Source organism: Oncorhynchus gorbuscha, linkage group LG25, assembly GCF_021184085.1.
Source record: "Oncorhynchus gorbuscha isolate QuinsamMale2020 ecotype Even-year linkage group LG25, OgorEven_v1.0, whole genome shotgun sequence".
Classification (NCBI taxonomy): Eukaryota; Metazoa; Chordata; class Actinopteri; order Salmoniformes; family Salmonidae; genus Oncorhynchus; species Oncorhynchus gorbuscha.
The window spans coordinates 14,475,082-14,489,866 of record NC_060197.1 but is presented as its reverse complement, the minus strand read 5'-3'; the positions used below and the strand labels follow the sequence as shown (position 1 = coordinate 14,489,866).

The following is a 14,785-nucleotide window of genomic DNA, read 5'->3' as shown; positions in this document are numbered from 1 at the left end:
TTTAGATCTGGGACACCAGGTGTGTCCAATTAATTAGCAAAATGAACAGAAAACCAAAAGGTTTCGGATCTCGTGGGGTAAAAGTTGAATACCCCTGACAGTAGCACTGAAAACATACAGAGTCATTCTGACAGACAGACAGACAGACGTTAGTAATAGCAGTTGAATTGAAGTAAAACAGTAATAACATGTTCATTCTCTCACCGTCCCGTCCCCTCCACAGGCCAGGATACGCAGGTTTGGCACTTTCCTGTACAACTCCAACCTGGGAGACATGACGTGCAGAGGTTAGGGTGTAGGAAATAGTGTATAGGGTGTAGTGTGTGGGAAATAGTTTGTAGCATGCAGGGCGTAGTACTCACGCCTCTCTGAGCCCTCCCTGGGAGAGATCAAACACCTGGCGAGGGTTCAGGATCCACATAAACATCTGTAACACCTTAGTACCCTGAGACACGGAGAGAGAAGGATGTTAGGGTCAGGGGTCAGGGATTACGGTAGCTAGGGGTTTGTGGGACAGCAGTTAGGGTCATAAGTCAGTAATCATAGGTTAACTTACCTGGTTGCCTCCACTCTTGGGGTTGACAAAGACTAGAACAGGTTTCATCAGAGGGGAGGGAAGGGGCTTCAGCATAAACGGGCGCCACTTTGACTCCTAATGGGAGCAAAAATATATTAGCAAGAGTCTACCCCTCGTCAGCATATAGAACACGTTTGTACCTACACCCCACAGAGGGACAGAGAACAGTACTCACCCCACAGAGGGACAGAGAACAGTACTCACCCCACAGGGGGACAGAAAACAGTACTCACCCCACAGGGGGACAGAAAACAGTACTCACCCCACAGAGGGACAGAAAACAGTACTCACCCCATAGGGGGACAGAGAACAGTACTCACCCCACAGAGGGACAGAGAACAGTACTCACCCCACATGGGGACAGAAAACAGTACTCACCCCACATGGGGACAGAAAGCAGTACTCACCCCACATGGGGACAGAAAACAGTACTCACCCCATAGGGGGACAGAGAACAGTACTCACCCCATAGGGGGACAGAGAACAGTACTCACCCCACAGGGGGACAGAGAACAGTACTCACCCCACAGAGGGACAGAGAACAGTACTCACCCCACAGAGGGACAGATAACAGTACTCACCCCACAGAGGGACAGAGAACCGTACTCACCCCACAGAGGGACAGAGAACAGTACTCACCCCACAGGGGGACAGAGAACAGAATTCACCCCACAGAGGGACAGAGAAGAGTACTCACCCCACAGAGGGACAGAGAACAGTACTCACCCCACAGAGGGACAGAGAACAGTACTCACCCCACAGAGGGACAGAGAACAGTACTCACCCCACAGAGGGACAGAGAACAGTACACACCCCAGAGGGACAGAGAACAGTACTCACCCCACAGAGGGACAGAGAACAGTACTCACCCCACAGAGGGACAGAGAACAGTACTCACCCCACAGAGGGACAGAGAACAGTACTCACCCCACAGAGGGACAGAGAACAGTACTCACCCCACAGAGGGACAGAGAACAGTACTCACCCCACAGAGGGACAGAGAACAGTACTCACCCCACAGGGGACAGAAAACAGTACTCACCCCACAGAGGGACAGAGAACAGTACTCACCCCACAGAGGGACAGAGAACAGAACTCACCCCACAGAGGGACATAACTCACCCCACAGAGGGACAGAGAACAGAACTCACCCCACAGAGGGACAGAGAACAGTACTCACCCCACAGAGGGACAGAGAACAGTACTCACCCCACAGGGGGACAGAGAACAGTACTCACGTCAGTTCCTCTCTTACTGGTCCTTCTTTTGAACGATGTGCGTTTTTTCCTTCTTGTAGAGTTTTTGAATGAGCTCTGTGTGAGGGGAGAGAGAGAGAAACGCATTAAGGCATGTTCCACAGATAAACCCTGAAGCACACACAACACACACACACACAGCGCTGTCTAGCTGCTAGTATATGCGGAGGTCAGTTGAAGTTAACAGTAATAAGAAGAGACTGCAGACTCTAAAAGGAGTGCGTAAAGGAGTGTGTAAAGGAGTCTGCAAAGGAGTGTGTAAAGGAGTGTGTAAAGGAGTGCGTAAAGGAGTCTGTAAAGGAGTGTGTAAAGGAGTCTGCAAAGGAGTGTGTAAAGGAGTGTGTAAAGGAGTGCGTAAAGGAGTCTGTAAAGGTGTCTGTAAAGGAGTGTGTAAAGGAGTGTGCAAAGGAGTGCGTAAAGGACTGCCTAAAGGAGACTGTAAAGGAGTGTGTAAAGGAGTGTGTAAATGAGTGTGTAAAGGAGTGTGTAAAGAAAGGAGTGTGTAAATGAGTCTGTAAAGGAGTGTGTAAAGGACTGCGTAAAGGAGTGCGTAAAGGAGTGTGTAAAGGAGTGTGTAAAGGAGTGTGTAAATTAGTGTGTAAAGGAGTCTGTAAAGGAGTGTGTAAATGAGTGTGTAAATGAGTGTGTAAAGGAATGTGTAAAGGAGTCTGTAAAGGATTCTGTAAAGGGGTGTGTAAAGGAGTCTGTAAAGGATTCTGTAAAGGAGTGTGTAAAGGAGTCTGTAAAGGAGGGCGTAAAGGACTGACTAAAGGAGTGTGTAAAGGAGTGTGTAAAGGACTGACTAAAGGAGTGTGTAAAGGAGTGTGTAAAAGAGTGTGTAAAGGAGTGCATAAAGGAGTCTGTAAAGGAGTGCGTAAAGGACTGACTAAAGGAGTGTGTAAAGAGGTGTGTAAAGGAGTGCGTAAATGAGTGCGTAAAGGAGTCTGTAAAGGAGTGTGTAAAGGAGTGTGTAAAGGAGTCTGTAAAGGAGTGCGTAAAGGAGTGCGTAAAGGAGTCTGTAAAGGAGACTGTAAAGGAGTCTGTAAAGGAGTGTGTAAAGGAGTGTGTAAAGGAGTGCGTAAAGGAGTGCGTAAAGGACTGACTAAAGGAGTGTGTAAAGAGGTGTGTAAAGGAGTGCGTAAATGAGTGCGTAAAGGAGTCTGTAAAGGAGTGTGTAAAGGAGTGTGTAAAGGAGTCTGTAAAGGAGTCTGTAAAGGAGTCTGTAAAGGAGTGCGTAAAGGAGTGCGTAAAGGAGTGCGTACAGGAGTGCGTACAGGAGTGTGTAAAGGAGTCTGTAAAGGAGTGTGTAAAGGAGTGTGCAAAGGAGTGCGTAAAGGACTGCCTAAAGGAGACTGTAAAGGAGTGTGTAAAGGAGTGTGTAAATGAGTGTGTAAAGGAGTGTGTAAAGAAAGGAGTGTGTAAATGAGTCTGTAAAGGAGTGTGTAAAGGACTGCGTAAAGGAGTGTGTAAAGGAGTGTGTAAAGGAGTGTGTAAATTAGTGTGTAAAGGAGTCTGTAAAGGAGTGTGTAAAGGAGTGTGTAAATGAGTGTGTAAAGGAGTGTGTAAAGGAGTCTGTAAAGGATTCTGTAAAGGGGTGTGTAAAGGAGTCTGTAAAGGATTCTGTAAAGGAGTGTGTAAAGGAGTCTGTAAAGGAGTGCGTAAAGGACTGACTAAAGGAGTGTGTAAAGGAGTGTGTAAAGGACTGACTAAAGGAGTGCGTAAAGGAGTCTGTAAAGGAGTGCGTAAAGGACTGACTAAAGGAGTGCGTAAAGGAGTGTGTAAAGGAGTGCGTAAATGAGTGCGTAAAGGAGTCTGTAAAGGAGTGTGTAAAGGAGTGCGTAAAGGAGTCTGTAAAGGAGTCTGTAAAGGAGTGTGTAAAGGAGTGTGTAAAGGAGTCTGTAAAGGAGTCTGTAAAGGAGTCTGTAAAGGAGTCTGTAAAGGAGTGTGTAAAGGAGTGCGTAAAGGAGTGCGTAAAGGAGTGCGTACAGGAGTGTGTAAAGGAGTCTGTAAATGAGTGTGTAAAGGAGTCTGTAAAGGAGTGTGTAAAGGAGTGTGTAAAGGAGTGTGTAAAGGAGTGCGTAAAGGAGTGTGTAAAGGAGTGTGTAAAGGAGTGTGTAAAGGAGTGTGTAAAGGAGTCTGTAAAGGAGTCTGTAAAGGAGTCTGTAAAGGAGTCTGTAAAGGAGTGTGTAAAGGAGTCTGTAAAGGAGTCTGTAAAGGAGTGCGTGCCCAAGCATGTGGGTCTCCTCCAATCCTGGCTGTTTGGCTGTGATGTGACGTGAAGGCTCCCTGTTGGACTGTGTGTGTGCTCTAGGGTTAAGCCGGTGGTTGAGCTGCAGTTGAGCTACGTGCGTGTGTGAATCTGTGTCAGGGTTTGTGTGTGTGTTGTGTTCTCACCTGTGGCTTCCTGACTTTGATGATCCAGGAGGGGGGGACGATGACCCCGGCGTGAGCCCCCAGAGAACAGGGCTCCTCAATCTGATGTAGCTGGAAACACGTCACCTTGTTATGGAACTGAGGGGGACAGGAGGGGAGAGAGGAAAGAGAGGAGAGAGGGAGGAGGTGGGGTTAGGGGTCTGTAGGTACCGCTACTAACTCATACAGACACTCTAATAGAGAAGAACACACACACACACACATCACCAATACACAGAGAAACACACAAGACACTACTCACAGCTTGTTTGCACCAGGAGCAGCTGATGGCCACAATCTCTTTACTGTGGAAGAACTTCTGCTGGAAGCTCTACCGGATACACAGGATGTATCGTGTTATTCATGCAGATATACACAATAGACAGGGTGCATATCCTTCAGGTGTACAGTAGGTGTCTTACCTTTCCACACTGTCTGCATTTCCCCTCTTGGCGGCGCCGGTGCACCCAGTGATGCCTCAACATATTCTGCGGAAGACCGGGACGAGGGAGAGGGAAAGAAAAGAGAGCAGTCAGAGACGGACATATACAGCAGTTCTCACACACACACACATATCAGAGACACACCATCATCAGATGCTGACTCACATCTCTGAGGCAGCGAGAGCCTCCTTCTCTAAACGTTGGTTTACAGCGGAAGTTAATCTGAGAGAGAAGGAGAGGGTGGGGGCGGTGAGAGACGGTAAGGATGTAGCGCCAGGTGTGCTTTATCGGATTGACTTGTTGAAAGGGAGAATTGCAATGTGTGTGTGTGTGTGTGTGTGTGTGTGTGTGTGTGTGTGTGTGTGTGTGTGTGTGTGTGTGTGTGTGTGTGTGTGTGTGTGTGTGTGTGTGTGTGTGTGTGTGTGTGTGTGTGTGTGTGTGTGTGTGTGTTACCTTGTCGAGCTGCTCGATGCAGGCGGTGTGCACCACGATCTTACATGCTCCGCACTTCCTCCTGGGGGCAGACTTCTTAAAAGAGAGGACACACACACACACACACACCAGAGAAAGCAGTGAGACTCACGTAGACACACACACACACACACACACACACACTCGGATAAATCAGACAGCTCGGACCAAGTCACAATAAAATAGTTGTCTACGCTTGAAAAAAACATCAAACACGTAGTAAGGACATAATGTGTTAGAGAGGAACTTGACATAGAGAGAGGAAGAGATGTATTTATTGTTTATTTCACTTTTGTTCATCTATTTCACGTGCTTTGGCAATGTAAACATGTGTTTCCCATGCCAATAAAGCCCTTAAATTGAATTAAATTGAAATTGAGAGAGAGAGAGGAAGAGAGAGCGGAAGAGAGAGAAAGAGGGAGAGGGGGGAAGAAAGAGAGAGAGACAGATGGGGAAACTAGAGAGAGATTACATTTTGGCCTGCTCTTACCAGCCTCTATCCTATTCAGACTAATGACAGTGTTTGTGGCCTCGACACTAAGAGATATTAAAGGCCAAATGCGTCCGTTTTTATATCAATATCAGATCATTTCTGGGTAACAATTAAGTACCTTACTAACCGTGTTGGCATCCAACCATTTAATGCGATGAATTACCTGACGCAGGAAAAAAGTCACGACTGGGCTGATGGAAACATGAAATGCCCGTACAGTATTATAAATGCGGACTGACAATTTGTTCGTTCGACCGGTGGGTACCTTTTGTGTCGGTAAAATGTATTATGCAAGAAATGGTGGTGGAACCGCCTTTATGCGCAAATATTGACAAACTATTAACCATCATATCGAAGTAAAACTTGGGAGACACGCGAAGACATGGTGTGCGGTCCTCCCACTAGGACTCGCGAAAGCCTTGCGGTTTATTAGGCTACAGACGAAATAAGTCGTGATGAATTTCACAGGGCGGTGAATACGCACGGCGATGAGCTTGATGTTGGTTTCCAATAAATATTGAGGGTCTTATTCTGGTGACATGATAATCGATGTTTGGCTGCCGTTTGACAAAAAACAACTAATATCGCTTTTATCCATAATCTCATAATACACTGTAGGTAGCCTACCCACACTGTATATGTGAGCTGTTGGCGGGAGAGCGTTTGTGAAGACCAGAGTTTTTCTATATAACGCAACAGTTTTTGTGATCAAACCATCAGTAGATTTGAAACTGTGATGGAAACCCCATTTCATTTTTATTTCGGTACATGGGAATTTAACGTTATTTGTATGTGCACTACGTCATCGCGCACAGCCTTTTATCAGCAAAAAAAAGTCTGTCTGATGGAAAGACATCTCTGGTAGGAAAATGCGCATATTGTTTTATGCAGACTTTAGAATATTTGCATAAAAATCTGCTGCAATGACCCGTGAACGAGTAACGGTTAATGTGATTGGATGTTAATTATTTGACTAGCCTACCTGGATTTGACATTGTGTTGTTACTTCGCTGAACACTAGATAGTTTAATTTGATTTTTGGCAGTGAAACGAGGCTACTCAGGCAAGAAAAAAACCTCACCCAAATGTATGGCCCCGTTGGAAATGATAAATGGACTGTTTGAAAATGTGAAGAAAAAAAAAAGTTGTACAAAATGTGAATCCCATTTTTATTTGGCGTACCCCTGACGGCATTGCGTGTACCCATGGGGGTACGCATACCCCAGTTTGGGAATACCTGCACTTCACTCTACTGACGCTCTCCGTGGCCTTCTAACACAATGTAAATACATATGACTAATAAAACTTGAAATTTGAATTATCGACCTCAGCATAACACTGTTATCACCAGTGCTCTCCTCACACACTCTGGCTCTCTCTCCTCACACACTCCGGCTCTCTCTCCTCACACACTCCGGCTCTCTCTCCTCACACACTCCGGCTCTCTCTCCTCACACACTCCGGCTCTCTCTCCTCACACACTCCGGCTCTCTCTCCTCACACACTCCGGCTCTCTCTCCTCACACACTCCGGCTCTCTCTCCTCACACACTCCGGCTCTCTCTCCTCACACACTCCTCCTCACACACTCTGGCTCTCTCTCCTCACACACTCCGGCTCTCTCTCCTCACACACTCCGGCTCTCTCTCCTCACACACTCCGGCTCTCTCTCCTCACACACTCCGGCTCTCTCTCCTCACACACTCCTCTCTCTCCTCACACACTCTGGCTCTCTCTCCTCACACACTCCGGCTCTCACACTCCGGCTCTCTCTCCTCACACACTCCGGCTCTCTCTCCTCACACACTCCGGCTCTCTCTCCTCACACACTCTGGCTCTCTCTCCTCACACACTCTGGCTCTCTCTCCTCTGACAACTCTATTCCTCTTTCCCCTTCTGTCTCTTCTCTCCCTGTTTCCCTCACTCATCCCTCCACTTTCTGTCCTTTGTCCTTTCTGTCAGTCTACCCCCCTCCTCTGTTTCTCTCGCTGTCTCTATTTTCCTCTCTCTCTGTCTCTGTCTCTGTCTCTGTCTCTGTCTCTGTCTCTGTCTCAGTCTCCCCCTCTAGCCCCCCTCCCTCTCTCACTCCCTCTTCATGTACTCACTGCAGTCTTCAGTACACAGGTGTCTTCTCCAAGGTAGCACAGCTCTCCAGAACAACTGGTCTCCAGCCACAGGTGGTCTCCATTCCCAGCAGTCTCCTACACACACAAACGCACAGCAACACAAAATTCAGCGCACACAAAGGAACATGTTAGACCTTCTCCCACATGCCCGGCAGACATACAGAGTATGAGTGTTTAATGTGCCTAATTGTCCATTGGATTCCAGTGTGTGGGCGAGGGAAATATATCCTCCCCTACAGGGTGTGTGGATCAAACATAAAACACACACAACCAACACACACAGAGAAGCAGCACAGCCACAATCACATTATTCGCTCTGTGCTGCATGATGTTGATACATTAGCTCATTAAAGTTTAATGGCGGGGTGTGTGTGTGTGTGTGTGTGTGTGTGTGTGTGTGTGTGTGTGTGTGTGTGTGTGTGTGTGTGTGTGTGTGTGTGTGTGTGTGTGTGTGTGTGTGTGTGTGTGTGTGTGTGTGTGTGTGTGTGTGTGTGTGTGTGTGTGTGCGTGCGTGCGTGCGTGCGTATCATGCAGAGAGGGAAATGCCAGTAATGACGTTGAGGAAATCTCCTGCATGGAGGGACCTATTTCTCCCCAGGTATAGCCGGGTTGGATCCCTGGGTGTGCCCTTACGGAAAAACCACACCAATTTCACTTGATGGGGTGTTTCACATGTGATATTATGTGAAGTGAATGTGATAAAAATGTGACAACATGTAAAAGCAACATGTGATGACATGAAACTACACAGGTGACAAACATAGGGATGCCAAATCTTTTCACATGAGAAACTGCAATTGTGAGAACGTGTTATTCTATGTGAAAAGGTGGTGTTAGCAGCTACATTTTATACATGTGAACATGTGGTTTCACATGTGAACAACTGAACTCGCACGTGTCTCTTTTGTTTTCACATGTGAACATTTCAGCTCAACATGTGAAACTGCAAATTTCACATGCTTATTTGTAAGGGAAATGAGTGAAATGGTATGGGGTTTTAAAGTAAGTGGTATTGCCGTTCAGCTAAAATATAGTGTTCAAATCTTTAATCAATGACAATATGATTACATTTGACATGACCACCTAGTACTGAATTTGCAATATGATCCCACCTGGGATTTGAACTCACAACCTCTGGATTTGGGATACACTGAGAGTTCTGTAGCAGTCCAGTACACAGTCATTACCTATAATACATATCTGCACTTAGCAGAAGAGTGCCATCTGCACTGCTATGTTAGTTCTCATTTAAAGACATGCTCCGGAACTTTGGTGACTGGTAAGTATTTTCTAAACCTCTCGCTGTGGGCTGGATGTGTCAATGTGTAGTTCATACATGCATAATCTATTAGCAGAAATAATATCTTACCTCAATTAGCCACGGAATCCCTCATTTGAAAGCAACAGTTTTTCTGGAAGCTGTGCTGCGCCATTTTCCCTCCATTTTCCCCCATGTGGTCCAGAACCCGAGCAATTTAAGTTCAACCAATGGGCTTCAGCCTCTCGCCCCATGAGTGACAGCGAGCAAGAGGTACATCATGAACCCATAGCAGAGCGAGAGAGAGAGAGAGAGCAATGACGTGATGCACATACTGTATGTGATGTAGTAGGTCATTTTCGGGGACCACTTTAGGCTCGTGAGTTCTACTTTCAAAAAAGTATACAAAAGTACCGGAGAATCTCTTTAATCTGACTATTCTCCCATCATTGATTTAATTGACATATTTCAGACATTTGAGGGTTTTCTGTATAGATATCTAATGTTGGTGGGGCATATTATTCTGCTTTGATGTTACTGCTGAATCACTATGGGAAATATCATGTTTTTTCTTGAGTGTATTTTTAACAAAGCTGAGATGGAACATGAAGTTCAACGTGTGAAATCAGCCGTTGACACAGACATGGTGGCGTAGCAAGTTGATCATCGTGCTGCGAACCAAGAGGTTGTGAGTTCAAATCCCAGGGAGGACGTGTTGAATAAAGAGCCCTGTATAAATAAACAATCTAATCAAAGCCTGTCAAATATGTAAGCTGGAAATGTTGTTTGTGTGTGTATTCTAAGAACTGGTTTTTGTTTGCAGGGCATCACCTGGGAAATCTCAGGTGAAATACTCCATCCATAGTTGAAAGGTCACGTGAACCGTCATCACGCGGGAAGTGTTCCAAAAACACATTGATCCACATGTTTTCACATGTGAAATTCAACAGGTGAAATCATGTGGTTATTCCGTGTGCATGTGTTTGTGTGTTGTGTGTGTGTGTGTGTGTGTGTGTGTGTGTGTGTGTGTGTGTGTGTGTGTGTGTGTGTGTGTGTGTGTGTGTGTGTGTGTGTGTGTGTGTGTGTGTGTGTGTGTGTGTGTGTGTGTGTGTGTGTGTGTGTGTGTGTGTGTGTGTGTGTGTGTGTGTGTGTGTGTGTGTGTGTGTGACTCACTGTCCAGTCAACGGACGTGCGTATCTCCTTGGACGGTCCGTTAGTGATGGGGGGCATGGGTTTGTGGACCGGGGCCAAGTGCTGGAGACCCGACCGCGAGATGGCTTTCCTGAAAAACACACACATTATTCAAGTATTAGTGTGACCCATCATATCAAATCTCTTGACCTGTAATCAGTGAAATGAAGGGATTCGTTGACGAGTACCATCTTTAATCAGTGACATGAAAGGACTCAGGTGATTGAGGAAAATTGCACCATGTTTCTTTTAGAGAGGATTGCATGATGCTACTTCAGTACACTGACCCAGTAGCCCCGATACTCAGGAGAGATGTGGAGAGAAAGCAAGAGAGGGGGACGGAGGGAGAGAGAGAAAACGTCTGCTCTCTCAGCCAGGGGTAGGATGAGTCAGCAGTGTTGAGAGCTGCTACTGGCGCCCTCTCCCTCAATAGAACCTCACCACAACCTCCACACAACCTCCTTAAAGCCTCTCCTATAACAACCCACAACCTCCTCAAACCCCCCCCCCCACGCAAAAATATTCCAATCTCCAGCCCGCTGTAACTGTGACAATCTAGGTGGGTTAAATAACAGGAACTACCCTGGAACCGCCCCCCGCACCTCTCTGATTCAGAGGGGTTGGGTTAAATGCCGAAGACACATTTCAGTTCAGCCTTCAACTGACTAGCCCCCCCCTTTCCCCAGGTTACCTGACAACCTGTTGAAAGTTTCAGACCTCATCTATAATTATCCACCGTGACAAAAACAGGGCTGCTTACAGAGCTGTGTAACACGAGCCCTAGCACACACACAACACAAAATAGATGTACGTGGGTGACAACACGCGACTGAATGCATGCCACTGAGGCCAACACACACACACACCACATTGACAGACAATACTGCACCTAAAAATCTACCACATTAACGGATACCAGTCATAACATAACACACACACGCACACATGCACACACACCCATACTGTCCAAACACACTTAACCCCTGTTCTTATCAGATACCAGCGATAAAGAAACACACACACAAACTGCCCACACATGCTCATCAGTGTGTTTAGTGTTGAGTGATCTAGATTCATTTAACCTGATTATAGCCGGGACCTGATCTGACAGGATAGACAGTTTGAGTAGACTGACAGAGTAGAGATACAGATGTGTGTGTGTGTGAGGGAGTGGGATAAAGAGAGAGAGAGAGAGAGAGAGAGAGAGAGAGAGAGAGAGAGAGAGAGAGAGAGAGAGAGAGAGAGAGAGAGAGAGAGAGAGAGAGAGAGAGAGAGAGAGAGAGAGAGAGAGAGAGAGAGAGAGAGAGAGAGAGAGAGAGAGAGAGAGAGAGAGAGAGAGTATATAATAGCGAGAGTCATAGAGAGGCCTGTGTTCATTCACTACTATCAACACCTGATGCCTCAGCGATCAGAGAGTAGCTATGTACTGTAGTGTGTTGAACACACACACACACACACACACACACACACACAGAGACACAGACAGAGACAGACAGACAGACCACCATTGCATTTCAACTGCATGCTTAGTAATCTACTAAGTACATAGCAGGATCAAGGTATTAAAGCTTGATTTGATGACTTTGATGTTAGACTGGAGGGATATACAGTAATGGGGGCTCGAAAGAGGAATGAGTCGGCTCAGGCACCTAACAGTCAACAGGGTAACAGAGATTGATTTGATGACTTTGGTGTTAGACTGGAGGGATATACAGTAATGGGGGCTCGACACAGGAATGAGTCGGCTCAGGCACCTAACAGTCAACAGGGTAACAGATTAGAATATTCACTCCGTGGTTGGGGTTCATTCAGTTCACTTTTCAGTTCAGTAAATCCAGGAAGTGAACTGAAATTAAACTAATTCCTTTAAAAACTCCTCAGAGAAAACTCTGGGCAAAAATTCTGAATGAACTGAATTGATAACTGAATTGATCCCAACTGGTGATTGACACTCCCCCGATGTAGAAGTTAGTGGTTGCTGGTGTATCACATAAACCAAAGAAAGATACCCACACAACTGACTGATTAACTGAGCAACTACTGAAAAAAAGCAGACTGTGCCTCTGCCTCCTTCCTCTCATCTCTCTCTCTCTCTCTCTCTCTCTCTCTCTCTCTCTCTCTCTCTCTCTCTCTCTCTCTCTCTCTCTCTCTCTCTCTCTCTCTCTCTCTCTCTCTCTCTCTCTCTCTCTCTCTCTCTCTCTCTCTCTCTCTCTCTCTCTCTCTCTCTCTCTCTCTCTCTCTCTCTCTCTCTCCTCCTCTCTCCTCCTCTTCCTCCTCCTCTTCCTCCTCCTCTTCCTTCTATAAGTCGTGGCAGCAGTGCAAGGCTGACATGGTTGCTATAGTAACCACCCAGTATGCACCAGTTGTCTCTGTGTAAAGATGTAATTATAGAGTAGAGACTTAGTGTCAGCATCATGGTCTGCGCACACACACGCGCGCACGCTTGCACGCACACGGATGCACGCATGCATGTATGCACGCACGCAAACACACACATGCACACACACCTGTATCCTCTGACTGTCAGGCTGCTACACAGGCAGGACCAACCCCCAAAGATGAGGTCACCCTACTGTACCCACTCAATGCCTCTACCAAGATACTATAGTCAAACTATAGTTTTGGCAAGTTGGTTAGGACATCTACTTTGTGCATGACACAAGTCATTTTTCCAGCAATTGCTACAGACAGATTCTTTTACTTATAAATCACAATTTCCAAATGCCTGAAGGTACCACGTTCATCTGTACAAACAATAGTATGCAAGTATAACACCATGGGACCACTCAGCCGTCATACTGCTCAGGAAAGAGACGAACGTACTTTGGTGCGAAAAGTGCAAATCCATCCCAGAACAACAGCAAAGGACCTTGTGAAGATGCTGGAGGAAAAAGCGAAAAAAGTATCAATATCCACAGTAAAACGAGTCCTATATCGACAAAACCTGAAATACCGCTCAGCAAATAATAAGCCACTGCTCCAAAACCACCATAAAAAATCCAGACTACGGTTTGCAACTGCACATGGGGACAAAGATTGTAGTTTTTGGATAATTTATTTTAATTTTTTTAAATTGACCTTTATTTAACCAGGTAGGCTAGTGAGAACAAGTTCTCATTTGCAACTGCGACCTGGCCAAGATAAAGTAAAGAAGTTCGGCACAAACAACACCACTGAGTTACACATGGAATAAACAAAACACAGTCAATAAGTCTATATACAGTGAGTGTAAACGAGGTAAGATAAGGGAGTTAAGGCAATAAATAGGCCATGGTGGCGAAGTAATTACAATTAAACACCGGAGTGATAGATGTGCAGAAGATGAATGTGCATGTAGAGATACTGGGGTGCAAGATAAATAAAGGAGCAAGATAAATAAATAAATACAGTATGGGGATGAGGTAGATAGATGGGCTGTTTACAGATGGGCTACGTACAGGTGCAGTGATCTGTGAGCTGCTCTGACAACTGGTGCTTAACGTGCAGTTTGTTCCAGTTATTGGCAGCAGAGAACTGGAAGGAAAGACGACCAAAGGAGGAATTGGCTTTGGGGGTGAGCAGTGAGATATACCTGCTGGAGTGTGTGCTATGAGTGGGTGCTGCTATGGTGACCAGTGAGCTGAGATAAGGCGGGGCTTTACCAAGCAGAGACTAGTAGATAACCTGTAGCCAGTGGGTTTGGCGACGAGTATAAAGCGAGGGCCAACCAACGAGAGCGTACAGTTCGCAATGATGGGTAGTGTATGGGGCTTTGGTGACAAAACGGATGGCACTGTGATAGACTGCATCCAGTTTGTTGAGTAGAGTGTTGTAGAGTATTTTATAGATGACATCACCGAAGTTGAGGATCGGTAGGATGGTCAGTTTTACGAGGGTATGTTTGGCAGCATGAGTGAAGGATGCTTTGTTGCGATATATCAAGCCGATTCTAGATTTAATTTTGGATGTCCTCTGGTCTGATGAAACAAAAATAGAACTGTTTGACCATAATGACCATCATTATGTTTGGAGGAAAAAGTGGGATGCTTGCAACCCGAAGAACACCATCCCAACCGTGAAGCACGGGGGTGGCAGCATCATCTTGTGGGGGTGTTGTTCTGCAGGACGGACTGGTGCACTTCACGAAATAGATGGCATCATGAGTCACGAAAATGACGTGGATATATTGAAGCAACATCTCAAGACATCAGTCAGGAAGTTCAAGCTTGATCGCAAATGGGTCTTCCAAATGGACAATGACCCCAAGCATACTTGATAATTAGTTGAATCAGGTGTGCTATCTCTGGAATAATTGAAATCCACGGAACGGCAGGGGTGTCCCGGAGGAGAGGTTTGAAAAGCCCTGCGATACCAACGTACTTCCATTATTCTACCTCTCCTCTCATCCCCTCTGTCCTTTTCTCTCCATCAGTCTTCCACAAACGCTCCTCTCCGCCCTGCACTTCTACAGTCCTGCAACTAGTGTCCACAGGTACTGATGGAAATACATCCTTAGTAACACACACACACCAGGTAATTGTTCTGATCATTGTGACGGGCAGCTGAGACTTGACACCAGT

General features: G+C 46.1%; 1 protein-coding gene across 1 annotated transcript in view; it reads right to left on the bottom strand.

Annotated features, from left to right (window-relative positions):
• The window catches only part of LOC124014595 (diacylglycerol kinase iota-like), a 43,129-nt gene that overhangs the window by 15,545 nt on the left and 12,799 nt on the right, over window positions 1-14,785 (bottom strand). Inside the window, exons 2-12 of the mRNA XM_046329780.1 lie at window positions 10,209-10,317; window positions 7,757-7,852; window positions 5,142-5,216; window positions 4,854-4,910; window positions 4,668-4,733; window positions 4,508-4,576; window positions 4,228-4,344; window positions 1,816-1,890; window positions 557-652; window positions 363-445; window positions 205-265 (exon numbers count right to left, since the gene is read on the bottom strand). Coding sequence (XP_046185736.1) covers window positions 205-265; window positions 363-445; window positions 557-652; window positions 1,816-1,890; window positions 4,228-4,344; window positions 4,508-4,576; window positions 4,668-4,733; window positions 4,854-4,910; window positions 5,142-5,216; window positions 7,757-7,852; window positions 10,209-10,317 — 904 coding nt within the window. The remainder of the gene's footprint in view (window positions 1-204; window positions 266-362; window positions 446-556; window positions 653-1,815; window positions 1,891-4,227; window positions 4,345-4,507; window positions 4,577-4,667; window positions 4,734-4,853; window positions 4,911-5,141; window positions 5,217-7,756; window positions 7,853-10,208; window positions 10,318-14,785) is intronic.